The following is a 27,600-nucleotide window of genomic DNA, read 5'->3' as shown; positions in this document are numbered from 1 at the left end:
CCTATCTCGAATCGTTAATTCGAAAAGTTTTTTAAGAGTTTTGTAAATTTTGTGGAATGATTCGAGTGAAGATGAGTTTTGATTTTCCGTTGTTGAACGATGAAACTACTTCTATTCGTAATTGAGAAAAGGAAAGCAGTGATAAAGATGAAGTATAAAAGGTGTAAAAGAAGAATAATAGACGAAAGTGAATATGAGCCCAGCTTATGTTTTTAAGGAGTTAAAAGGATTGCGAGATTTGCTCGACGAAATAAGAAAGGCGAAAGACATCGAACGATATTCCACTGTGATATTTCACTTGCTCTGACAAACCAAGGATGCATCTTGGCGATTGCTTTATAAAATATCGCACGAAACAACACGTTCGAAAGCATTTCTTCCTCTATATGTAAAGATACACAAAGTATTATTAACTTATGCGTGAAATTGTTTTAAATTAGCTGTAAGAAATTCATCGAACACGTACGGAAAAAACGTCTCGAATTGTTGATTCGGTCGAGCGAAAAAGGGATTAATATTTATTCTCGGTGACGAATACCAAACCCAATCCAGTCGAGGGTTAAAAGTTTCGCTTAATTATAAACTGTTTCGTCCAATCTGCGACCAACGACAAATTAGACAGAGGTAAGGGAAATAGAGAAAAAAAGAAAAAAAAGTAAAGAAACAACCAATTTACTCGGCGAGAGAGTATGTACCATTAATGCAGGGAATCTCGGCACGGCTGAATAACCAGGCAGCAAACGCGATTTAATTAAGATACGAACAATCCGGGTCGAAGAAGGCAGGCTGGATCGATGGAAATATCGGAAAATATGAGGATTATGCCGTGGCTTCGTCATCGTCTATAATTCCGTGCCATTAGCTGTACTAGCACCCGTTACTGGCACCGCATAATAATAACTGACATTCTTAAGATCCCGATGCAAATACCGTTCGCCATAATTAAACGCGGGGCTGGGTCGGGATGAAGTCACGAGGAAAGTCGAGCCTCCTTTGGGGAAAGGAGACGTGCTCTCGATCTTCCCTCTGGTCAAACTGGAAAGAAGAAAAAAAAAAAAAATTGCGAGGAGTCATTTTCTCCCAACCCTTTTTTAATCATTACGAATGCGTTCGACGCCCCGAGACCGCGTTGAAATGCATCGAGTATGAAAGAGGCGGTGCGAAAAAAAGGGGAGGGAAGAAGAGAGAGAGAGAGAGAGAGAGGAAGGATGGAACAAGGATAAATTCAGCGGGGATGAAAGTGACGGCCGTGAATGCGTAATACCGTGTTTTATAAACCCTTTAATTGCCACATTCGGACACGCGCATCCGGTGTAACAGCGTATGCTTTATTCACGCAGATGTATCCGCTGTCACGTTCCCGGGGGTGTATAAAATTGCGATGATTAAAATGTAGTCGCACGTCGTATCATCCCAATCCGCCAACACGACGGCTTTTTTCCCCCACTTCTTCTCTTTTCTCCTTTAACATCTCTCTCTTCTCTCTCCTTATCCTTTTTGTTCTTCTTTTTTTTTATTATAAATGGAAAGGAAGGAAAGAAGGAAGGAACGAAGATTGGTACGCGGGGAGAGATAACGAGCGGCGCGGACTTTTCAGAATTTGTTTAATGAAATTCCCAGAAAGTAAATTTCCCTTCCAGTGTCTGGATATATATATATATATATATATATATATATATATATATATTCGCTCTTCTTGATTAAAAATCGATATGCTCGAAGATATTGTTTTCTTGTCGGTGTTAAAGGCGCTTAAAGCGTATAGATATTGAGTTCCTATAGAGATTGGGTTCGCGATCGACTCGGTTACGGTTATTATCTTTTTAAGAAAGATCTTCCGTTCAAAATTTGATTAGAATTTCCTCTTATAAATGACGTTAATAAGTGCCGTGATCGACGCGTTTACGATTTCACGATCGAATGAATAAGATGATTTCAACGGAGGAGATTAACTCGATATTCCCAATCTTTTCGCGATGACCCGGTTTCGCGATAATTTTTGGAAAAAATTTTTCGTACATTATTCGATGCATCGATGTATCGAAAATGTCCGCACATGTTTAATAAGGCGGAGCGAATAAACGCGATATCCCATTTTCACAGAATTTCCGGCCGACGAGTAACATATATTTTCGAAATGAGCGTGCGTTGAAAATAAATAAATATCGCGTCTAAAAATAATTTTGCCGGAAAGCATTCGCGGGTTGCAGATATCCGCGATCCACAGATTGGAAATTCACATACGTTACGTGGGAAATACAAAGCACAGAGATATTACGACCGAAGATAAGCTGTCGCGATAATTTGAAATGTTATACAGATATGCGTATAATTAATTCCGTTGTTTCAGTCGGTGCTATGTACGTGTGCATGCTGTACGCCGTACTCTTCCTCAAGCTGTGGTCGTACGTGCAGGTGAACATGTGGTGTCGGGTGAACAATCGAAGAAAGGCAACGAGCCAGGGGAGGATGCGACGACAATCTCTGTCCTACAATAATCTACAGTGTAAGTAGAGAATTTCCACGTAATCCCGCCCCGTGTTTCCCTCTTTCTCTTTCTCTCTCTCTCTCTCCCCCTCTCCTCCTCCCCCATTTTCCACGCGGCCAACTTTTACACACGCGCGTCTCGCGGTCGCATAATAACGGGGGGCGACGCGACGTTTATTTCCATCAACGATGTCAATTTATCGCCGTGGCTACGACAAACGACAAACGTTATTCCGTGGAATGCGCGGTACGCGCGCGCCGGCATTTTCGATAACAACTATTACGCATTCCCTTTACATCGTTTCGTGCTTTCGCGTAACACCCTCTAATTTCGACGCGAATGCCGGTGGGCCGGCCGAAAAACGCCGGCCAACGGCCGTGTACAACCACCCCGCGCGCGCCTGGATTTTTGGTCGACCGCCTCTGTGACGCGGCTGCCTCCCAGGGAAAATGCTTGTTACAAGTTTTTGGACGACTGGTTAAATCCCAACGAATGTGTGTATATGTGTATATATATATATATATATATATATATGCATATATATATGCATATATATGCATATATATATATATATATATATATGCATACGAGTTTCGTGACCAACCCCGACCTTCGTTTCTATTATAAACAAAATTAATTAAAGGAACGGGGGCGGGCAAAAAAGGGTGGAAGGAAAATTGTTCCCTTCCTTCCTTTTTTCTTTCCTCCTCTCTTTCCATATCCACGCCATTCGATATCATTAGGAGAGGAAGGATAGTTGTTCCTGGAAAATACACCCCGATTCCGTTTCGTCCTCCTCTTCATGAGCGACTGTACGAGAAAGCTTGAAGTTGGGGATGAATTTATCGGGCGGGAAGATGGGAAGACGGGAGATGGATAAACTCGGAAATATTCGTGACGCGTGATAGACTCTGACGCGCATACATTAAGCTCGTATATAACGCGTCTTTTGAGCCGGGTAATTCAATGGTTGTTGGTGGTGGTGTTGGGGCTATTTGTTCGCTTCTGAAGGTGCATACACGATACGTCGGGGGGGAGGCTGGCCGCGACGAGGCGCATGGAACGCGGCATACGTGGAGCGAGAAGAGGCGAAATACTTCCACCCAATTTAAACTCTCGATCAGTCTCGCCTCTGTTTCCGGGTATCGGGCCACGGTTACGTGGTAGCGTATCGATTATTCAGGCCCGGCAAAGTCAAATTATACAACACATATACACACACACACGAGACTGACCTTTCCTCCCTCCCTCCTCCCCCAATAAACTCGCCGCATGGAATATTAACCCTTTCCCCTGCGTTTGCCTTTGCCTTTCCTTCCGCCTTCGCCCTCTCACCGAGTCACCGAGAGAAATATAGCGCTACAAGGACCTCGTGTATCATTTTGACGCGTTATGGCCCTCTTTCGTGCACTGGAAATCTGTTATACAACTCTTCCGCTTTCTTAGAGCCACTTTAAACAGGCCTGGAGGGTTGTAGAAGCCACTTAGAGAAAAATCAATCCGAGGGAACCACTCCTTTTCTGTTCCACGAACCCTTGCCCCTTGTGCATCCCTCCTTTAATCAAATGCGATTGTTTCATGTTATCGTCTCTCATCGTCCTGATCCTCGTTCCTTATTATTTATTTCATTCTACGAGCCACGAAAATGAAAAGATTTGCAAAAAAGAAACGTTTCTTCCAGGATCGAAAGTCCAAAAATTATGAAAAAATGGAATAGGTGTCGAATCACGAAGGTGTATCGACGCAGCATCGTGAAGAGACGATGTACAGATCCGACGTTTCCGTTTCCAAATTCGATCCGAGTCCATTTCACGGCTCACTCTCTCTCATTCTCTCTCTTCTCGTTCCCCGAGTTCTTGTTCACGGTCGAGGCTCGTTAATCAACGCCAAGATAATGCGAAAGGAAGACATAATGGTGGATGCGTGTGAATGGTGGTGCATCGCGTAGCTGATTCCACCTTCCTCGGGAAACATGGAATAGATGTTGAGGAATGGTCGAACGTTGAGTATCGCGGTGCCCGAATAACCATCAAGTTCATTTAAAACGTTTGACCATACTTTGACCCCCCTTCCTCCCTTCTCACCAGACGTTGACGCGTAAATCCCTAACTCCCCCTCCCTCATATTTATTCGTCGAGCGAGCATCAGCTGACCGGGAGTAATTAGATGATTGTTAATTCCCCGCTCGATCGCCGCCGCTCTTCCATCACACATAATAACACGAAGCGAGGTATAAAAAGTGCCGTGGGCTAATATGATTATCGAAATTCGATGGAACGCTTCGGTTGCGGCGAACAGAGAGAGAGAGAGAGCGTGGATACACCGAAGCTTAGGAGGAGGATCGATCCTCTTGATCGATTCGAAGGGGGTACGAATGCACCGCGTAGCGCACACGTTGTGCAAGCCACGAACGCGTATATAATCCTCTCTCTGTGCCGTGTAATTTTCGACCCCCTCCTCCTCCGCTTTATCGGTTGAACGTCGAGGAACGCCGTATTATTGCGTCGCATAATGACGACGTTGACTTTTTCGATTTTCTTTTGGGTCCGTTTGGCCATCGATCGGTTGAATCGGCGACGAATTCGTGCGGGCCGGGTTCTCAGGTATACGTTCAATAAGCAATCTACTCTAATGTCTCTGTTAGGCGTTAAGCTAATGGGAGAAAAGTTTCTTCAAGTAGAAATGAAAATGGAGGGAGTAAAAGTAAGGCAGAAACTGATCCAGTCGTTGGTTAGATACTTGGCGGTCGTGCTTTCACGTGTCATGCCGTGTTATTTCTCTCGACAAGTTTTCTTCTCCTGAATTTTTTTTTTTTTTTTTCAGAAAACTCCTTTTTTTTTTGGTCGACGATGCTTGTCGAGAGAATTTTCGAGATAAGTTAGAGGCGTGATTCGTAATGCAACGAATTTGGGCGGAAATTGTATCGGAATTGTATAGCGCGATGCTTTTTCAACGAGTTTTGACAATTTACTGGATTAATATTCTCTTTCTCTTCCGATCCGATTTTTCACAAGTGATTTTAAAATTTTGATCGCGTAAAGAAATTTTATCGTATTGCATATTTTCTTATTTGTCCACGTGCAACGATTTCATTGAATGGTACAAAATTTGTGTTGAAGTGGATAGCTTATTACGAAATCATATTTCTAGCAGGGTCAAAAATTGGCCGATTGATGATAATCCTTTGTTTTTGCGTACACTGGAAACATGAAAATACGAAATTAATTATCCCTGTATATGGGACATTTTGTTCTATTATACGGGTATTACAATATTCTACAATTCCGATTATTCGCTCATTAAAATATGCTAAAATTTCGGCCATTAGTATTAATGATAGTAATATGAAATTCCAAATCCGATACGATTATACGGATACCTTTTTGATATAAGCTACTTTAACGTATCGTAATTTTATAATGATATTCAATAATTGCTTAAAATTTTTCTTTCTCCCATAATCATAATATCCTTTATATTTTCTCAAATTATTTATCGTACCATAATACTTTTTTATTCTATTCTAATTTATTTATTTATTTATTTTCTCCTCCTCTTGACCGTACCATTCGTTCAATCTTATTCTCCTCTGTTTCTCTTCTTATTCTACTCTACAAACGACCAACTACTCTACCGTTTTAGAAGCTGTACAACAATTTTCGTTTATCATTTTCTCAATATTGTTTTCCAGTTTCTCAAAATTTTCATCCCTTTACAGTTTCAACTACTCACGCAACATTAAACGCTGTCATATATCACTTGTCGGGAGAAGAGATAGTCATTTAATGCCAGCGTCGGACGAATTTCCTCTAATTTATTACTCTGTTGACGTCTAACCTTTCATACCGCGTGCTCGCGGAAGCACCTACGCGTCTGAAATCTTCTTACGTGCTGGTATCACAAGCTTCGCAGCACTCACGGGCAACAGCCACCGCCTAACTCGACAAGTTCGCACCCTTCTGTCCCGACCTTCGCAGCACAGTTTCGAGCTGAATTTTATGGTATCAAGAAGATTTTTCTCAAACGATTTCTACTTTTTCTTCTCCCGCAAATACTCTTTTTATGTAACGTAATTCTCTTATTAATTTCGCATTATTTTCAATTCGTGTAAATTTATGTATAAATTTATGATAACATTTTTATCATCTCGATTCGAATTTTATATTCCAGAAATATATATATATATATTTCAACTGTTGGCGCGAGAAAAATTCGGTGCTAGAATATTTAGGAGGGTAAGAGAAGGGAAAAAGAAGTAGAGAACGGAAGGATCGCGAGGCGAACGGGAGATCTCACAAATTAAGCTTGAGCGGTACAAGAGACGAAGCTTTCCGACCGATGGGATTGGCTGCAATCTTCGACAAGGCAATCCGGCGGACTCGTAAATTTTCTGGAACAGCGCGAATCGAGCCTAACAGACCCCGGCTGTCTCGATACCAGTTGGCCACAATTTCCCGACGACATGGAGATCTAATTCTGGAAATTTATTTGCCCGATAAACTGAAGGTGTTTTCAGCCGGATCCTCCTCCGAAACGCTCGTGATTCATTAGCCGTTGGGACGCTCCCGTGCAATCCGTTCGCATTTTCTTTCGAAAATTCCCCCCCCCCCCCCCTTCCCTCATGGTCGAGTCGTCGTTACTTTTCGATGTTGGTATTGGGCGAATTATTGCTCGCTGATTCGTATGGTAATTAGAGGGGAGCCAAGTATCGAATAGAAATCCGGTTATCGTTCGTAATAAATTTCGAAAAGTTTCCCGGAAACTTTAACGACACTTTTCGACTCCTTCTCGTTATTACCCTCGATATTGGTTAGCAAAGCAATCCAACCGTCCCTTCTCCCATCCCCCTCCCTCTCCGCTCCGACACTTTGACAAAGAACCGATCGGTCCCGGTTACGGCAATTCGGTTCGAATAATTTCACGATTTATCGAGGCCCATTTACCGTAACCATCTACCATCCTGTTTAAACAATCCTGGCCCAAATCAATCGGCAAAATTTCGAGAGCTGAAGGGAGCGCGAGCTCGAAGAATCGCGTATTAAAAATTCCAATCGCGTCTCTGCGGCGGCATTGCTCGCGTGGAATCCTCGCGATATTCTCACGGAGGGGGAAGGTTCATCGCGGGCCTCATCCCTTGATCGTTGTCGTATTACCTCCCTCCTCTCCTTTCGAACGATGTACGAGACAGAGAAACAGAGAATCCCGCGTTGCTCGATATTGAGTACCCGAACCACAAGGAAAAGGGTGAAGAAAAAAAGAGAGAAGGAAAGAAAAAAAGAACTATTACGGCGAATAAACGAGACAGCCAGGAGGAGGCATACCGGTGGACGAGGAGGGAAAAAGACGGGGCGAGGGTGGAGCACGGATGTTGGAGGGAGAAGGGCGAGAAAAAGAGGGTTGCAGGAATTTAATTTGGACGAATTCTTCCTCGCCACTTATTACCAGAGGGGGAGGGGAGGGGTCTCGTGAAACTCTCGTTTGAACGTCGCTCGAACGTCCGTCCGTCTCGCGTAACTCTCGCGAGAGTCACGTCGATTCAAGTCCTTCCCCGAAAACACGGTTTCGGACACGGAGCCGTGACGCGACGCCGATCCCATAGAATAGGTAGATAAGTCCTCTCTGTATTACCGAGCTTATTTGAATTCCAGATTGGATTCGGACGAATGAGAGAATTCTATTTTTCTATCGGTTAGCTGTTCCTCCGCCTCCGCGAGCAGGGGATTAGGACGAGGAGAGATGAGAATCGATCTCGTTTCCAAGTCTGGGCAAACTTTTCTTTGTCCTTGGATTGGCCAAGTGTATATGCCCCCCCTCTCGAAACGGTTTTTCCCTCGCCGTTTCGTCTCGAAATGATTTAATAACGATTATACCCGCCGTTGGTAATAATCCGCGAATAGCAATCCGAACTCACGTCGCACGAGGGATCGAAGTTTAAACGGTCGCCGATTTTTCTTGGAAAGATTAAACTACACGAGTCCCCCTCCTCCGGTCCTTGGGGAGGAAGCTCGAGAATGATTCTCGAGCACGGCAACCAACTTCCTCGGGTGTACCTTTTCATCAAACTCTCGGTGTTTTCACTTCCCCCCCTCTTTTTCTCCTCCTTTTTTCCTCGATTTTCCTATTTAACTCCATTTTTTTCCTTCTCCTTCTTCTTTTTCTTTTTGTTTCGATTGCAAAGGCAGAGGTTCGCGAAATTCCTGTTGCTCGCAAATCGTGGCGTGTGATTCATCGCGCGTAATCTGTTTTTTTTTTTCTCCCCTCCAGCATCTAACGCGAATACGATTTTCCCTGTTGCAGCTTCCACCGCGAAGCAAAACGGCGAGGAGGTCGACGACTCGAAGCACGAAGTAGACGTAGCTGGCACGGTCTTGGTGCAATATCCGGACAACTTGACTTTCCGTGATCTTTACTACTTCATCCTGGCGCCTACCCTCTGCTACGAACTGAATTTCCCTAGAACACAAAGGATTCGGAAAAGGTAAACTGCTGCAACCCTTCTCCCCCTCCCCCGGGGAGGAGGTGATTCAAGCGTTTTTTTCGATAAAGGTGATCGAATATTTTTTTATCGAATATTCCGGCATTTTATCGCTGCTCGTAGAGTAAGGGGGAAAGATTCTCGAAGGAATTTTTTTAGAAATAATTGAAAGTGAAGAGCATTTTAAAATGCTTTGCGTCTATATTTTATCGCGAAGTATCTCGATAATTTGTCCTCCTTCTCTCTTTTTAAATTTTAATTTAGAATTTTTTATCTACGAAGTATAAATTTTCTGATATCAGAGACACGAATGAAAAATTCTTTTTTTTTTCTCGAGTAAGGAATTGGTTGTCACTTTATCGTCATTCATTTGAATTGTATTTTATTTTACACGCGAAACATTTTCCCTATTTTAAACTTGACAATAATAACGCTGAATTTTTTAACTACGTTTTTTTTTTTTTTACAAGCGGATATCTCTCGACATCTAAAACTCGCTTCTCTAATTCCTTCTCTATCGTGCGCATATTTCCACGTACACGGGTGCAGGTAGGTGCGCGTATAGATCGTGGCTACAATTCTCGAAAGGCAACGGTTCCCGAAAAAGTTTCCTCTCGTCCTCGATTTCGCGCGCGTTTCCTTTCCCCGAGGAAAGGAACGAAAGGGAAGAAGGCAAAGTTGGCGAGCGGAAATGTTGGCGAAATTAGATTTAAGTGGGCCATTGTTGGGAAAATAGAGAAGAGAGGAAGAAAGGGAGGGGGAGAGTAAGGTTCGGACGCGGGGTAGGGCAGGGTGATGTATTCCTTTCCGTGCTTCCGCCCTCGTACTTCCGATTGTATTCGGAATCCCGGAGATTTTCGTGGAACACTTTCCACCTCCGCATCCCCTGCCCGGACGCGTTTCGGGGATGCACAGTAGTTGCATGCATGGCGGTGTGTGGAGTGGCGGTGCATCGAGAAAATGGAGCGGGCCGGCCGACGTTTCTTGCCACCGGCGGTTGTTGGCCCAAACTGAAAATCCCCGGGACGGATTGCGAAAGGGGGGGGGGGGAGAAAGACGTCGTATCTCGTCGTTCCCTCCTCATATTTTTGGATTTTCACGGCGTGCGGGCGGGGTGTGCGTGATAAGAGAAATGTAACCAACGTGGGCTAATGTATTATTTGCGGAAAAGTCGTGGCGTGGACCAAAAAGACGTAGCTGACTGTATTTGACTAACGTAACGGGTGGAAAATGGGTCATGCTTTTACAGGACTCGGGAACTCAGGATATGGTATAAACTCTACCTCTAGATATATATATATATATATATAAATGTATGTATGTATACGCGTATAAATTTTAAAACATTTTTGTTTCATCTTCCTCGATGTTTAATCGGGTAATTGTTACGACGACCTGGTTACTAACTCGTTCATTTATCTGCTCAGATTTCTGATTAAACGGATCCTGGAGGTGGTGGTCGGCTGCCAAGTGGTCATGTCGCTCTTCCAACAATGGATGGTCCCGTGTGTGAAGAATTCCCTCGTACCGTTCAGCGTAAGTGTTTCATTCACCTTTTCGCACAGCTTTCGCGTGAAATCCTCCTCCTCCTCCCTCCACAACGATGAGAAAAATCTCATTACGCCCGGTGAATCGCCCATCTCTCGATCCTCTCCGTATATATCATAGAAAACAATTTTCCGTTTCTCCTTTCTTCTTTCTTCTTCTTCTTTTTCTCCTTATTCTTCTTCTTCTCGATTTTCGGGTCGAGAGAGGAAGATCGGTTTGACGTTTTCTTTTTGTACCGCGACGCCATGCGTCACGCGTTTATCCCCTTTTATTCTCCACCGAAATAAATAATAATCTATACGTATTGATCGATACGAACGTATATCCATTATAAGGCGGCTAATTATTTATAGGAACGATCGTGGAAGGGTGGCCGACCCAGAATGGAATGGCTCTTAAGATAGAGAGAGCGGATGAACACAAGTGTAATTTGGTTTCGGCAAATAGGTTCGATCAATCTTTCTCGTAATTCCCCGACTGCTACGATACGCACAAATATATATGGTCGACCGGTCTCAAACGGTTCCGTCCACCCCCTCTCTCGTGGAAAATCCTCATCGATGTGTTTCTACGCACGATAATGATCCCCCTCCCCCCAGACGATCCATCGTCGTTTCTTTTTCTCGTCAGGGCCGTTAAACAACCACTCCTTGGCCCCTCTTTTTGTAACATTGTAACTACAACACGATGGAAATCATTTGTCGAGGAAAGTTGTTCTCCAACCTTTTCGCAAGAAGAAATTTTACGCCTGTATCTGTATCTTAATCAGGATAAGAACAGAGGGTTGTAAATATCGTTGGATAAGCTCGGTGGACAATTTGGATGGAATGCAGCCTGGAGAATACGTTGATCGTATCTCTCATTCGTATATATATATATATATATTATTCGTGGTACAATGGGAGGAGGAGCGTCTGTGGATAAGCGGAGAGTGATAAAGCTAGGGGGTGTAACGACATTGACGAACGATGCCGGTGCTCGATTCACTCGGCCTCTTTCATAATTCCTGCTGCGCTCTATTTTCGGTTTCGGAAATTGATCGAGGGACGGAAAAGTGAAGGGGTGCCGAGAAACTTGAGATCGTGAACCGGCAATTAAGCTCGTTCATTCTCGTCGATGGGTCGATTTACTTGTTGCCCGGGTTGTTCGTTACAGTGTCTGTGTGTGCGGGCCGCCGTCACGACATTTGCATTATTTACCAGCCGTTGGATGGAAATAATAATCGTGGAAAGGTTGGAAGGAGGAAAGAGTTGTTTTTTTCGTGTAAACGTCAAAAAAAAAGAAAAAAAGGAAACGAAATCGTGAAACGGGTGCGTGTTAACGGGAACGTGGAAGGTTGCAATGTCGCGAAATTATTTTTCATCTGGCATCGAGCCGACACGAAACGACCGCCGCGATAAAGACAACGGCGATCTCGTGCGCGTAATGAGTCGACGGTAATTTCACGAGCACGAGTGAAATTAGCGTTGCGCGAGCGGCAATCGAGCCGATGGAGACAACACAATGGGAACAAGCGTACCTACCGTACGTTGTTATTTTTCATCGATTTTTTTTTCTTTTTTTTTCCCCAATCTTTTCTACTCTTTTAATTTGGTTCGTTTTGTCTTCTTTTTCTTTCACCCGTTTCGACCACAAAATTCTCTCCCTCCGGTTGAACGGAGGTTGAATCGCAGACGTTTCCAGTTCATTTCACGGAAGGGGTAGCAGAGAGGGGGGTAATTAACAATCTGACGTTTATTCATTTAAACCTCGTGACATTAATTGAAAAAATTCAAACCGGGCTGCGGTTTTGATTGTTCGTTAACGAGGGGATGAATAGTTCCTGCTGTCGGTGCGCATCGGTGGCAGAAATTTTCCCGCGCTCGTGCTCCCCAACCTCGTGGATTTAAATGGATCCTTTTACGCGGACAGTTTTAACCACGGCTGATCCACGCCGGACATCCGCGGTTTACCACCTATATCCATAGATGGCCGTATAATGTAGTCGGCCCGGCCACCCCGGTTCCCACCGCCATTGTGAAACGTTGGAAATTTCGGTGATCCCTTTGTTTTCCGATGGATTCGTCGCGTGTACGTATTTTTCCCGTATTTTCCGCTTTTCGCCAATTTCACACGGGTCGAGTAATCCTCGATCGAGAAATCGATCAAGGAAACAAGTGTGCTCGCGTTTCCTATCACCTACAACATTTCTCTATTACTTTTTCCCACCGTTTTCATCGATAATCATCCTCGAGCACCGTTCTCGTTACGAGAGAATCTGAAAAAAGAGTCTCTTCGAAAACTGGCCAAAGAAAGAAGAAGAAACTTTGCTACAATTTAGCCACAATTTCTTTGCGCGATTAATATTATTATCGGCAGAAAAGAAAAGTGTATTCGTAAATTTTTTACGAGCTCGAAATATCAGCATCGAGATATCTTACTTGGAAAACTTACCTTTCACGACGAACCTATTATTCCAAGTAACCAGAAAAAGAAAAGCTTTCTTTTGTACCGTACGAGGCGAAAAACGAGACAATATCGAGATAATGAGTAACCTGTCCGCGCGTCAGGAGGGGAGGAAAAAACGAGAGAGGCGTGCACGGTGTTGGAAGCGTAATTACAATGCGACGAGCGGGGGCGGGGGCGGTTATCAATTCCGATGAATGGATTCCCACGCTGGATGTGGCCGCGCGCACGGCAAGGGAAAGCAATATCCACGAAATCGATTTCTTCTCGTGTTGGACCCTCCTCGGTGTCAAGCTTCTCGCGACAGTGACAGACCATCGCGAGGTAGATCCAAGGGACGGAGACATTTCCACTCCCTTTCCCTCCCGTTGCCAGCTGGCTGGCCGATCAGCGACGTGACTGTCGTCTCCGCCATCGTGATTCGCAATTATCGAATCCAATTTGTCCGCCAGAAAGGCAGCCAGAGGGTGGCCAAAGTGGGCGGGAACGAGCGAGAGTGAGAATGAGAGTGAGAGAGAGAGAGGGAGTAAAAACGTGGAAAAAGGGAGTGGTGCAGGCGGAGAGGCAGAAGGAGTTGCGATCGAAGATAGAGAAAATGACGAGGCGGGCGACGTGGAAATGGATAGAGAAAAGAGCTTGCCACCCCGGAATTAACTCTCCTCGCACCTTGCACGGTAATTACTTGAAGTTCGATCGATTCTTTTATATCCTAGGCTTGAAAAACGAGATTTGGAACGATATCTCGGTTGGCCCAAAGATTTAACCGCTTTCTCTTTCCGTTTCTCTTCTTCTTCTTCTTCTTCGGTATTACCGTCTTTCGAATCTTTTTCTCTCGAACAGTCTCTCCAAACTAAGGAACGGAATCTAGGGGCGATTTACCAAGAGGAGAGGGAGAGGTACAATTTGTCCTCGATTGAAAATCGTCGTGTACAGACAGGAATGGAGAGAACCGCGTACACGAAATCGGTAGGCGAAATCTCTTGCACCTCCCTCCGAGGTGAACGTTGCCACTTACGTTGATCTCCCCGATTCGACGCTATGGAAACGTTTAATAATCTGGGCGAGGAGCGGGTTGAACAGGAAGAGGACTCCCTCGAAGGGGAACTGGAGAACTATCTAATCGTGGGTGCGCAAGTTTTGACTGGCTGTCTTGGCCCAGGGGCGACTCTTGTTGTTACCGAGTTCTACCGGTTCCAAGTGTCCGGTTCTGGTTGTTTAAGGAACTCCTTCCATTTAATGACTCTCTATTCAAGGAAAGGGGAAACATTATGGCTTGGAATATATTCTAGACCCCGTATTGTTATTCACGAGGAGTTATTTATCCCTTCCTTCTCAACGTTCTTCCAAGAAGAGGTTTTTGAACGTGTAGCCTCGATCGTAATCTCGTTACACCCCTTTAACTTAATTTCTCCGCCGATTCTGTTGATTCATCCTTCCTGCGAAATATGCACGATATATCGGTTTCTCTTTTTCTTTTTTTCTTCTTTATCTTTATCCACCCTTCTTCATCGCGTCTAAGCGAATTGGGGAATCGTCGGGATCATGAAAATCGCACGGTTCTTTCGAAGATCTTTCGAACGGGGTTCACGAATGTCCGCGGTTGCGCTGAAGGGAGTGTAATCGAAGTTTCGCCATTGGAGAGAACGTGGACGTGCCTCGCGACGTACAAACATTTTTCAACGTGACACGTATACGTAACCTTGATGGTTAATCGTGCCACCGGCAAAAGGCAATTCATCTTGGAGCCCGTCGAAAATTTTCTCTCCTCCTCGGGCCCTGATCGACGTGTAAATGGCCGGTGGTGTACATTTTGCCTATCTTTCACGGCGCGCGCCCCGTGCACATGAATGACTTTACACTGTGGGCCAATAGACCGATCGAAAGGTGACGGCGTGGTCGCGTCGAGCGTCGTCTTATCACCTCCTCGACGTGCCACTGCTTAAAGGGATGAACGTTTTAAAGGATTTTCGAGGACGGTGTGGAGGGTGTACAAAGGATGGAGAGTCGGTGGGTGCAGCCTCTGCGACTTGGTGGCTGTTCGCACCGTTCGAGACCGTTGACGACAAAACGGATGAAATATCGTATCGATTTCCCATCGTGAATGCTCGTAAACTCTCTCTCTCTCTCTCTCTTTCTCCTCTCTTCCTCCCTTCTTCTCGTCATTGTACGGAATCTTCTTTAGAGATCGCGAATGCACGCAGGTCAACGAGCAGTTGAGCGACAGGAAAGGAAAAAAAAGAAATATCGCGCCCGTCTTTTCTACACGTTACACGACTTTGAAGCAATATTTTTATTTTCGCTCCTATGATTCTTCCTCCTCCCTCTTTCCTTTCCTCCACTTTCTCTTCCGCTTTCAATGTGTCGGATATTTGTCCGGTTCCTATCTAAGAGGGTGCAACATCGGACTGACTCGGAGATGACGGCAGACATATAATACGACCAAGTGAAAATATTTCAACGTGGATGAAAAGTCGATACGTTTCCTCGGCTGTCCGATCACCGAGACAGCCGAGATTATTACGAATGGAACGGTGGATATTCTTAATAATTTCACCCTTGACATCGAGCAATCTTATCCGCCCGTTCTATTTTGTCGACTCGAACACTGTTTCCTGCTACCTTTCACGCCGGAAATTGAGGTCCTGTTCACTCGGTCGTTAACGGACGTTCCATGAATATTCCTCTTGCATCCTCTGTTTCGTATCGTGCCGCGAAGGAAACGTCAACACAACCAAGCCAAAAGAGAGAAAGAGAGAGAGAGGGAGAGGGAGCAACCGGAGACGGAAAAATCGTATCGAGAAGACGAGTTAATTTTCTTTTTCTTTTTTCGGAGGCGATAACGGAAGAGCGATGTAACAGAATGACGGACAGAAGTTATTACTATCACCGTACATTTCGTACGTTTCGCGATGGAAATTCAATTACGGTTTCACGGGTATTCCACGGGTATCGAGCTCGATCTTCCCTCTCGCCTCTCCATCGTTAGAAATCCAACGGTTATTCTTGAACCTCCGGTGCAATCGCTCTCCTCCGTTTATGACGTTTAACAAATGACGAAGGGCCAGCAGGAGGGAGAGGGAGAATTCGATTCGAGGAAAAATAGGAGGAGAAATGGGAGGAGGGAATGTTCCGGCAACGATTATTCGCCAAACGGGTCAAACGTTCCGCCACGCTTCGAATTACCCTTAATTTTTCTGCCACGAGTGACGAGGGAAAAAGGATATATAACGTTGAGGGATGTACATGTAAGAAGAGCTTTTTCTCGATTACCGCGGTGCATTCTTCTCCCTTTCTGGTTGGAATTCGATTCGAGGTCGAGCGAATGGAGATCTCGAGGAATACTCGCGGCAACAAGATGTTCCCGGATGCAAAGTCGTAAATCTCCACTAATTGAAACGATGTCGAAAGAAGGAAACGATAACGCTGTCCTGCTATCCCTCCTCCCCCTCTTCGTTCTCTTTTCTCCTCCTGCCGTTCCACTCTTGAGAGGAGGCGCTCACAAGTCTCGCCTCGCCGGCGAAAAGCGAAAAGAATTCGTCGCTCGACACCGAGGTGAACAGTATTCAGTTTCAGTGGCATAGACGACGCCTCCTCGCGTTCTCCGGTTACGGCTGCTCCAGATGCCTGCCTCCAGAGAGAGCCTGTCCCCGTTTTTCGCTCGAGACGGCTTATTATAACCCTTTGTGCCCGCTAAGGCTTCTCCCCGCCAAGGTTTCTGCCCTTTTTTTCGACTCGGGCGAAAGAAGGGGCGATCGATCCACCACTTTGGTTCTTGCGCCGAGAGAAAGAAAGGAAAGAAAGGAAGAATCCGAGGGAGAACGAGAAAAGAAAAGACACATTCTCCGCTTTTATTTTCGCTTCGAACGCCTCTCCACTTTCCCCTTCTGTGTGCACGATGGAACGCGAGTCGAAGCTGCGCCATTCATTCGCGAAACCTCTCCAGCCAACCAACCACCCTTTCAACTGGAAATAGAAACGCGATCGTTCGAGATACCGCTGCTTTTTCGGGGAAGTTCAACAAGTTCCTTTTTTTTCCCCCGCTTCTTCTTCGATACGAACGCGCGCGCGCGTGCCATCGAACGTGGACGTAATTTTTTTCCTTTTTTCTTTTTTCTTTTCTCTTTTTTTTTCTCTTTTTACGAGCGCGAGTCCTTTGTGCAAGCATTCTGCAGAGGAGTGGATCTAAAGCGTTCTTTGATCGTCTTTTAAGGTCAAAGGGATTTTTAACTCGAGTGATGTTAACGCGAAGCTTTATGACGCGGTGCTTAATTGTCTTGAGACGCGCTAATACGAAATATTTTATATCTCTTTGAAACTCGTGTTGTATTCCGACGTTGTATTTTTATCGCATCCGTATTAACGGATATATAACTTAATACTTAATCGATTCTTAAAAAGTCTTAAAAATTCAGGTTAAAAATTATCACGCAATAAATTTCTAACGAATTATCGTCCTTTTTCATTTACGTTTTCCGTTTAAATAATAAAGTCTAACCATACATTCGATTTTTATTATATCCGTTCGACAAAAGCTCACAGAAAATATTCTTCTTTAATTCGATTCCCTCCATTGACAAATTAATCGTCAGCGTGCAAGGTATTGAACGAACGAGTTCGAGCCTTTTTCGAAGTGTTAAAAATCGGTGTTGAAAATCCGATGAACGTTGTTTGTTGTTTGAAACGATTCACGACCGCGCTGCTTGATTCTGTCGCGTCGTCCTGACAAAATTCATAGGAAATTCGGGAAAACCGGACGCGGGTATCCCGTAATCCTTTCCGTTAATTCCGTTGATCCGTAAATCCTGACGTTCGCCCGCGAAAACGCCAATTATCTTCTTTCGCGGGAACTTTTATCGAGCGGCACGATCAAAACGATTATTTAAGCGTCAATTCATGAAACATCTCGTTAGCGGAGTTGGAGCGTTCCCCAGACCGCAACGGTACCCTCAAATTAGAATATTATATTCCAGGTTTATAACGAACATGCATCAAGCACTGTAATTACGAATCCCAGGATGCGTATAATTATACATAGTTTCGTTTTAATCTGCGAAACGTTCCCGAAATTGCCGTCTCCGGAACGGAATCGAATTACGTTCACATCGCGCGCGCGTGTAATTTCGTATTTTCCTCAAACTTTCCGCGCGTTGTTCAATTGAAACGAAAAAGGACGGGGAGGGGAGGAGGGAGAGAGAAAAAAGAAGAATGAAATTTTATTTTATTTCGCGTAAAATCACGTTTCTCTCCGCCACTATTCTATATATATTTCCTTTCTTCCATCATTTTTATTCCTCGTAAAAATCTCAATATTATACGGTCGCGAATATATGTATATATATATATATATCTTTAACTTCGTATCGCGGTTGTGTTGAAGTACGGTGTATACTTGGTGCGCGTACAAATGGCGTGTTGAAATCGACAGGAGGCTCTTTAGGTATTTATTTGTAAGCCCGAGTATATAAGCACCGTGAGTTCTCGTGTTGTGCCATTCGGAGAGAGACCTCGACAAACCGCCACTTAAGCGGAATGCCGGAGGGGTAGTTTCGTTTCCCCGTGTATTCAATTAGTACACCGCACGAAATATCAATTCCATTGCTCGAAAGCTCCTTCGACGTTTTCGAGTAGTGGGGTGGGGGCGGTAGGGGAATAAGAGGATACTTTCCAACGACCGCAGGTACTCGTTGCGCCCAGTTACCGAACGCTGTTAATCTGTACAACTTCGTGCTCTCCATTCTGTTTATCAGTTGCCATTTTAATCGGCGCGCATTTACATGCTCTTTATGCGCCGGTTATTGTTGGTAAATCTGCGGTTATTTATCGATATCGTGCTACTCCATTTTTCTTCTTTTTATTTTAATTTTTCTCCTCTCTTCTTCCTTTCTCCGTTTTTTCTTCTTCTTTTTTTTTTTTTACCTTTTACCTTCGTTCCGATAGGACGTTTTAAAAATCATAATTCATTCTTGAAAAGGAAATGCATTTCCTCGATTTATTTGTGATGAAAAAGATAGCGGAGAGAGAGAAAGAGAGAAAGAGAGAGTATAAACCAAGTGTATAAAATAGATTTTTTTTTTTTTTTTAACGTGAAACCACTATTTCACGGCTTTTGAACGAACGTTTTTCTTTATTATGTATGATTACAATATCTGGTCGCACGATGCGGAAGTAAAATATTCAAGGTATTATATTTTCATTGGAACATGGCAATGGGTATGATACGAGGCGTGACAAGTTTTGGCAGACGTGTTTGGATTATTTATACCACGATGAATGAATATAAATACTAATAAGTAGGCGGATCGTGTCCAATCCTATTTTGTATCCTTGCCAAAGGGGCAAGTTTAAAATTTATTTTTTAAAAATACCGTTCTTTCTCCATGGAAGGAGGAGGAGAGGGAAAGAAAAGAGAGATTAAAAAATACCAACCAGTAGTATACATTTCGATGTAATTCAATTTTTCTCGCAGTTATGGCAAATATTCTCGCGATGTTTCCCGAAATATTGGAGCATTCGAGAACATTTTCGAACTTCGCGCGATTGTCTATCCGCATCGCTGAGCCTACAAAAACTCCGATTAATTATTTCGGTGTTTTAATTACCAGCCATCACTGTTCATCGTAATCACCGAGCAAAAATTTCCACGCGAACTGACGCGAATCCCCGCTACATGTTCCGCATTCGGTTTGAACCCAATTAGGAACTTTCGTTTCGTACCCTTGTTTTCGCCGAATCCTCCTCCCCCTCCCCCTCCTTTTTCCATGCTCCTACAACTTCCAATTCCGCCTCGTATTTACCGCTTACGTGGCTCTCTTTCTTCGTATTAATAATCGAAGCTCGTTTTATTTTTCAGAACATGGACGTGGCGAAGGCCTCCGAGCGTTTGCTGAAACTGGCCGTGAGTATAATTCAATTCCCTCGAAAACAAGGTACAGGCGTGCCCTGCCGACCGGAAGTACTTACCTTAAGTGGCTCATCGAGCCGGCATTAAATCTATACCTATATTACGTACCATACGTATCGATACACATCGATCCATTTTATTTTCCATCATTTTATTCATTTCAATATCTATCCAGTTTTCTCTCGTTTCACAAATTGCGAAAATGATCGAACCCATTCCCGAAAGGAGCCCGTGTTCCTCTTGTTCCTCTTGTTCCCTCCTGTCGGGAAGTCCTCTCGTGCCACGTATCTCCCGACGCGGGCGAAACATTATCGCACCTGTGCTCTCCTCCCAGCCGAGGGAGGGATCCTACCAGAATCGTTCGTCATCAGAAGAGCTCTTAAGCCTCGGGCCAATATTTGCGAATTCAGCCTCTCCTTCCCTTCGCTCGCACGCTCCTCGGGGGGAGGGAGAGGGAGCAGACGCTCGATCTTCCTTCCAACGCCTTTAAGTGTGTCGCTTAATACGCCATCCCTCTTGCAAATCCCTCTCCCCTCCCCTCTCTCTCTCTATCAAGCGGATAGACGCAGGGAGAACGCTTTAGTTTCGGTGCTCGGCAGCGTTTCAATGCATCCTCTCCCATCCCATCCTATCCCGGCAAACTTTCCGTACGAAACGTACGAATTCATGATTCAACTTTCGTCCTGTGTACAACCGGCCGTGCCTCTCCGCGTGAATTATGCGCTCGCGGAAGTCGTAGAACGAGCTGGGTATAGGTAACGGAGTTTTCCTGTAACTCGCGCTCCACGCCATCGATAATCGAGAAAGAGAGGGGAGAGAGGGTGGTGTTCCAACCCCCTTTTCGTAATAAGATATTCTTTCCTCTCTCTGTCGTGACGCCTGAGGCGCCGTAACTCGGGGGATGATGTTGTCTCTCGTCGATACCGGAAGAGGAAGGCGGTGGAAGCTTAGACGACGCGTCACGTACGCGTATAATTCTCTTACGAACTTCGTATTTCCTGGCCAATTGGTAGACGCTCTCGTTTCGGCTCGAGGCGTGTCGTCGACGTTGAAACGACGAAGCTCGAAATTCCGAATTCTCGAACGTTTTCCTCGTCGCCGTAATTGTCCAACGCGATATAATTCCATCCGCGAATTTTAATCCCGCCCTCCCTCCTCCCCCGCTAATCAGGGGAGGAGTGGATCATCCACGATTCGTTTCGCGTTGTCGTCGTTGACGGTCGGCGGTCGCAGAGTGACGGTAAAATGTGAAACACGTTTCGCGAAAATGGAACAAAGGCATCTCCTGGGCATCGTTCATTCGCAAAAGACCCGGGAGCTTTACCCCTCTACGGATCGCTCTCGTATGGATTTTATCGAATTTCGAAGCGGAGAGGGAATAAACGTGTTACACCCGCGCAACACGGCATGGTAAACTCGGAAAACACGGCTTCATAATTTGACACGTAACATTTGCGGATACCATTAAAGCCGCGATCCGATATTCTCTCTCTCTCTTTCTCTCTCTCTTCTTCTCTTTCTCCCTTCCCCCCTCTGTCCGCGCTTTCAATGCGTTAATTAAAATTTTCACTTTGGGTTTACAACGATAACAGCGGTGCACGGTCCTCGCGGTCGGTCTCGTGTCGACGCGGGTCACACGATGCGTAAAATACGGAGCGGGGGGAGGAGGTTGCCGTATCAAAGGAGCAACGTCGCGTCCATCAGCAACGATAAAAACCATTAGATTAATTCTTGTATAATGTGATATCGCGCTGTTGTTGTTGTTGTTGTTGTTGTTGTTGTAGTTCGCGTACGAGGACGGTGGTGATCGAGAGGTACGCATTAATGGAAGGGTAATCGGAAAAATGAGTTTTCGAGTTGACCCTGTCCGCAACATTTTCCCGTATTAAACGTGAAAGCCGGGCGGACCGGGGACAAGTGTCATGCAAATAAGCAAGCCCTGTCGCCGATAATGGACGAAGGATTTTTAACTCGTCACGGAAGGGAGTAAATTTAAATTTATGACTCGTGCCGTGCCGTGTGACAGATAGCTGAACGTGAACGATAATACGTCCGACGATTGGAAAGCTTAGTTAGCGGTGTCGATCGCGCGCTTTGGAAACGTTTTTTAACCCTTTGCACGAACGTCCTCGTTTATAGTTGGAGTGTAGGCGAACGAATGACCCGATAAATGAAAGATCAATTGGCACGTGGTGGAGAAGAATATATTCCTTGGAGGAATATATATACGTATATGTATATATATATAGTGGAGGAGTGGTGGAGGGAGAGAAGCATTCACGAATGAAATCGCGAGATGTATATAGGGTGATTCTTACGGAATGATTAATGTTGCCGGCTCAAGATTGGTGGAGCAATCGCTGGATTCGTCGGATACATTTATAGATTTGTTGTTGGATCGATTTTTCAATCGAACATCCTTCTTCGTCCAACGATTATTTTCTATATATACGTACATACCTGACCTATACATTTTCAATCCCTACGTAAAATTAGAATCGTCGTAATTCACGCTAGAAATCGAATAGTAAATAAAAATTGCATTCCTCCATGATTGACGAAACTTGTGCACGCTTCGATTCTCGATAAAAAATGGACTTCGTCTTTTCCAGACAAAACGTTTCGCGTTGTTTGTCAATTCCGGATTTCGACGAAACGACGCGTAATCGCGTCTCTCTCAGAACAGACGCGGGCACACATTTTAGAAGAATCACCCCTTACATTTATTCGCATCTTGGCAATTGTATTGGAAGCAACGACGTCGATCGAGGCCGACGGCTCGATTCCATTCGGCCATCGTTACTTGTGCTCGTTATTCTCTCGTTAGCCCGAATGCTTCAGATCGGAGCTAGCCAGCCGTAGTGTTTCGATCAGTGAGCCGGACTCGGTGAACCGAATTCAATTACATGACTTGGTCCCAAAGCGACTACCGCGAGCGGTCCTTCTGAACCGTGTATAATAGCGGCGCTCCCTTTCGCTGTTCGAGTCGCGTTGTTAGTTATTTGCGATTAAAACACCGCGCCGGCCAAAAAGCCGGCCGCGTGATCCGAGCTTCGCTAACAAATTTTTCCCTGCCTCCAGTTAATTGGACCCCATCGCGTCATTAATTATCCGCGTCTGCGGGTCCCCCTCTCTCTTTCCTCCCTCCCCTCCAACGCGTGCAAACAACAGTCCGGCCGATCATTTCCAATGGTGGAAATATCAACCGATCGCTATCCTCTCGAACCGTATAAATCTCTCGAAATCATCATTCGACCCGTCTCTTGAGAAAAATAACAAGCTCGAGGTTGCGAAGTTGAAATAATTGTGGAAGATAGAGCGTGGAAGGTATCGAAGAACCGAGGGGATCGATTGGTAATAATCGTCTCCACCGACATGGACGATATCGACGCGAGCTTTAACCGGAGATATAAGTGGTTCCGGACCGGTAGCTCGAGGCGAGCGCAACGAAAACTCCGCTCCTCCAATCTCATAAGTCACGCCACGAGGAGGCGTGCTCGTCCTCGAGACTCGTCCTCTTTTGTCCCCTTGTTCTTGTTTCTCCAGCGTCTCGTCGAGGGCTGGAAAAAGGATAAGGGGGAAGGAGAGAAGGGGAGAAAGAAGTTTGAAGCGGGGAAAAATAATTGTTTGCCGATCGAGCAGCTAAATCTGCGAGAGAAGATCCCTGGGAAGAGAGGGAAGAAAGCACGAACCCGAAGCAAGCTCTCGATGCAGAAAGAGAGAGAGAGAGAGAGAGAGAGAAGCAACAAGCCCTTGGGGTATACGACGAGGCTTCATACAGGCCAATCTTTATTTTCGTTTACACCGCAAATAACTGGGAGGCCGGTCTCAGCGACCGCAGACCGTGACCGTCGCCGGTTAATTGCGGTTCTTATACGAATCTCGGCTGAACTTCGAAGACAGAGGATGCTGGTGTTCGGGACCGAGCTGGATGAATGTAGAGATAAAGAGGGAGAAAGAGAGAGAAAGAGAGAGAAAGGGAAAGCGAAGAAGAGGGGAGGGGTTGGAAGTGCAATGTAGGACGAGACTTTAATCTCGTCGTAATGGGGAAACGCAATTTTCCTGCAGTCCGCTGCCAACGAGGTCGTTTCCTTAGATCGATCTGCTTTATACGAGCCACGACCCTTCGTCCACTCGTTTCGGAATCTCTTTGACGCGCGGCAGCCGCCCCTCTCTCTAACGAAAAAAAAAAAAAAAAAAGAAGAAGAGGGAGAGAGAAAGGGAGAGGAGAAAGCCGTGGTGGGATGCACAAGAGGCGGCGGACACCGACAACCATCCTTTTGCTCTTTTATCCGAAGACGACCTTGTGTTACGGGGTGTCTCGCTACTCACCCGCGTTCCAGCTACTCCCGTTACGCTCCTTGCGCTGCGATGTGTGTCTTATGCATATATACACGGAACGACCGATCGATCGATTTCCATCAATAATGCAGGTATATTGGATTCGGGAATACGATGAGAAGAGTGAATTCCCGATGTGTACTTAGCTGCGGATCATCGTAGATGTAGACACGGCGTAATATGGTAGACGCCTGTATCATCGTAGAACGTCGAATTCGAAGGATCGTTCCTTAAACATCGTTCCTCGCAATAAATTGCTAATTGCTTCACCTTCCCCGTGAACTAAAGAGAAGCTGCTTCTCTTTATCCCCCCCCCCCTCTCACCGTGAAAATGTCGTTTCGATTCTCATTCGGACGTTCTCCTCGCAATCTTCTTACGCGAGATCTCTCGCAATCTTTGCCAAGTTTTTAATTTTTGTTAGCGACTTTTCGACTTTTGTTGGCGACTCTCTTTTGTCGGCAATCTCGTAGTAAATTTTTAAAGCAACGAATCGATATTTTCCATTTTCCTTCGAATCTATGCTACGCTACGCTATTCTTTTTCCGCTCTTTCCCTCTCGCTTATCCTTTTTGCTTTTTTTTTCCCTTTTCTTTCCCCTCCTTTTTTTTTTTTTTTTCGTCCAACGTTACAACGTTACCCTCATGGGAGCACGTCACGTACTATTTACTGCACCAGCAGACAGGGTCTGCCGCGGCTGTGTAATCTAACGGGAGTAGCTGTTATCGTATGAAGAACGGGATGTAAGAATAACAATCAGGAACGGGAGAAAAATTGAGTAAACTTTATAGACGTCTCGTCGAGATGACGTCGAAATTGCCCGATCCTTTAACCTTGTCATTATTTCCTCTCCACCGAGCGCGATACGATTTCCCATCAGGGGTATCGATCTCTCTCTCTCTCTCTCTCTCTCTCTCTCTCTCACTCACTCATTCCGCGCTCTTGGAGCCACGATCCCTTGAAAAAATATTGCTTTAATAACGGTACAATCTCTTCGATACGCTAACATTTGATACGAAACGTAAGCACGTCCATTTCGTTTGGATAGAGGAATAGACGTGTGTTTGAACACATCCATCTCCTCCCCCCCTCCCCCTCCTCCCCTCGATATAATAACGATTCGATCTTTCGCATTAACCCACCCGTTTTATACTGTTTTATAAGTGTTCGCGCCGAGGATAAAATTTACGCTCTTTTTCAACGGAGGTTTCATTTCTTCGACGGAGGGAGAGGAGGGGGGTGTTAAAGGGATATGGTCGAATAGTGGCAAGAAACTTAGCGAGGCCAAGTACCGTGTAATTCTCTGGCGAGGGGGAGGAGGAAAAAAGAGAGAAAAAAAAGAGGGAGGAGGATGTTAAACAAAGTAACGTAACAAGTAGCGGTTCGTTGAAAGGAACCGCCATGCATAATGGGAAAACTTGGTTGCCACGAGGCGGTCAAACGAACCGAGAAAATTCAAATTCCCGCCGGTATCTCGCTCAGCCACGTCACGCATCACCAAGATTTTTTCCCTCCTTGATAGAAAATTGGGGGTGGTTGGAAAGGCATCCGAGATAGCCCCTGGCCAGGAAGCGAGGAATGGGCTCCAAGTTTATCCCTTTCTCCTTTGTGCTATCATCGACGTGTCTCGAACGTGTCCTCGACCAGTGTTTTATCTCTCTTACCCTCGTTGGAAGGAGGAGGCATGGTCTCGCGCTATCCCTTTCCTGCGCCACGGAACGGGCGGCATACCGCTGTAAACGAAATTAAAACGTCGTCGAGGTAAGTTTTTGCGGGGCGCGTGGTCTTCTCCCGCGGTGGTTGTAAGGAGGACGACGAAGAAGGGGTTGATGAAACGGGGAGAGACAGAGAGAGAGAGACCCCATTTTCTGTCTGAAGAAAAGCGCGCCACCACCCTTCTCTTTTCATAAAAGTGCCACGAATGCCTGCCGGCGGAGGAGACTTGACCTTTGTGCTTGGCAACATTATTAAGTCCTTTGGAGCGCGTAAAAGGCCGCCAGATGCGGGCGGAGGAGGATGCTCCGGGGGGAATTAGAGAGAAGACATTCGAAACGAAATAACTTCAAAATTTTTCGTTGGACCGAGCCCGGCCGGGAAAGGGGAAGACGGTTACGCTGCGAGAAATCTGTCCGATTCCATTCGCCTCCGCGCGATTGCCTTTTACCTCTTCTCTTCTACGTTTCTTCTTTTTTCTTTTTCCTTCTTCTTTTTTTCTCTCCAACGATCGCGTCCTCCCGGCCGGCGATATCATTTCCTTGCCATTTTTCGGCAACCCCTGGTAAACGGAGAGGGATGGGAGGCAAATAACGAGTGGACTCGAGCGTGGAATTATCCCGGCTGGGTTTAATTCCTTCTCTCTCTCTTTCTCTTTTCTCCATCTTCCCCCGTCGTTCCTTTGTCTCGCCATTAAAGGGTCATTTTAAATATTCGAAAACGCGAAACAAGCACCGATGCTCCCTCTTGGCAGACGCGTTACGCCTCGACAACTGTATCGTATTTCCTTTCCTCCGCCGTTCCTTTCCCTCCCCTCCACTCATTTCCGCGCGGAGTTGGCGGCGAACACTGGTTAAGAATTACGTGAAATTGCACGGAGCGCCGGAAGGGAGAGAGGAATGGAATATCGAGAGACGTGAATTTCGAGTCGGATTAACGAGCCGTTCCCGGGGCCGGGAGAGATACGAAACAAAAGGAAATAAAATATCGGCGTGCCCGTCGGCTATACGGCCCTCGCGTGTTGCACAGTCGCGATCTAACAAAGATCAACGCGCTTGAAACGATACATCGCGTGAAAAACATTTCACCCGCGGTAATAGAAAAGATGAAAGTGACTTCCATTTGCCGGGATATCGTTTCCCCCTCCCCCCCCGAAATGAATGTTCACCCTCTGACGTATGATTCTCATTGTAATCCCCGATACCTCCCCCCCACGTACACGTTTTTTACATATCACGGGTTTTATGATATAATATCGCGGGTGATGAATCGATCGATTTCTCTATTAGAATGAGAACGAATGAATGTAAAAAAGGGTGTAAAAAAAGAAAGAAAAAAAAGTTTCGATCAACTTACATCTATCCGTGAAGAAGTTTAAATTTGCGTTAAACGAAGCGAAAGAATTTTTATATTCGTTTTTTTTTTGCCGCTTCGAAAATACAGTTTCGATTTTGTTCTTTTTTTCCGCAGATACCGAATCATCTGGTCTGGCTGTGCTTCTTCTACTTGACGTTCCACTCGCTTCTGAATCTGGTCGGTGAACTGTTGCATTTCGCCGATCGAAATTTCTATTGCGATTGGTGGAACGCGCACAACATCGACATCTTCTGGAGGACGTGGAATATGCCCGTGCATCGATGGGCTGTGCGGTAAGTGTCGTTGATACGATGTTGTACCCCTTTACCACAATA

General features: G+C 45.4%; 1 protein-coding gene across 7 annotated transcripts in view; it reads left to right on the top strand.

Moving 5' to 3' along the window:
• LOC552377 (diacylglycerol O-acyltransferase 1) overlaps positions 1 to 27,600 on the top strand; it is a 91,446-nt gene that overhangs the window by 57,639 nt on the left and 6,207 nt on the right. For 6 of the 7 annotated variants that reach the window (XM_016915826.2, XM_016915824.2, XM_016915825.2 and 3 more), the window contains 5 exons: positions 2,351 to 2,506; positions 8,786 to 8,966; positions 10,391 to 10,499; positions 19,807 to 19,851; positions 27,380 to 27,558. In XM_016915826.2, coding sequence (XP_016771315.1) covers positions 2,351 to 2,506; positions 8,786 to 8,966; positions 10,391 to 10,499; positions 19,807 to 19,851; positions 27,380 to 27,558 — 670 coding nt within the window. The remainder of the gene's footprint in view (positions 1 to 2,350; positions 2,507 to 8,785; positions 8,967 to 10,390; positions 10,500 to 19,806; positions 19,852 to 27,379; positions 27,559 to 27,600) is intronic. The other variant, XM_006560312.3, reaches the window with a different exon arrangement.

This window comes from Apis mellifera, linkage group LG13 (genome assembly GCF_003254395.2).
Source record: "Apis mellifera strain DH4 linkage group LG13, Amel_HAv3.1, whole genome shotgun sequence".
NCBI lineage: Eukaryota > Metazoa > Arthropoda > Insecta > Hymenoptera > Apidae > Apis > Apis mellifera.
The sequence above is the reverse complement of the archived record's forward strand: the minus strand, read 5'-3'. Positions and strand labels throughout refer to the sequence as shown.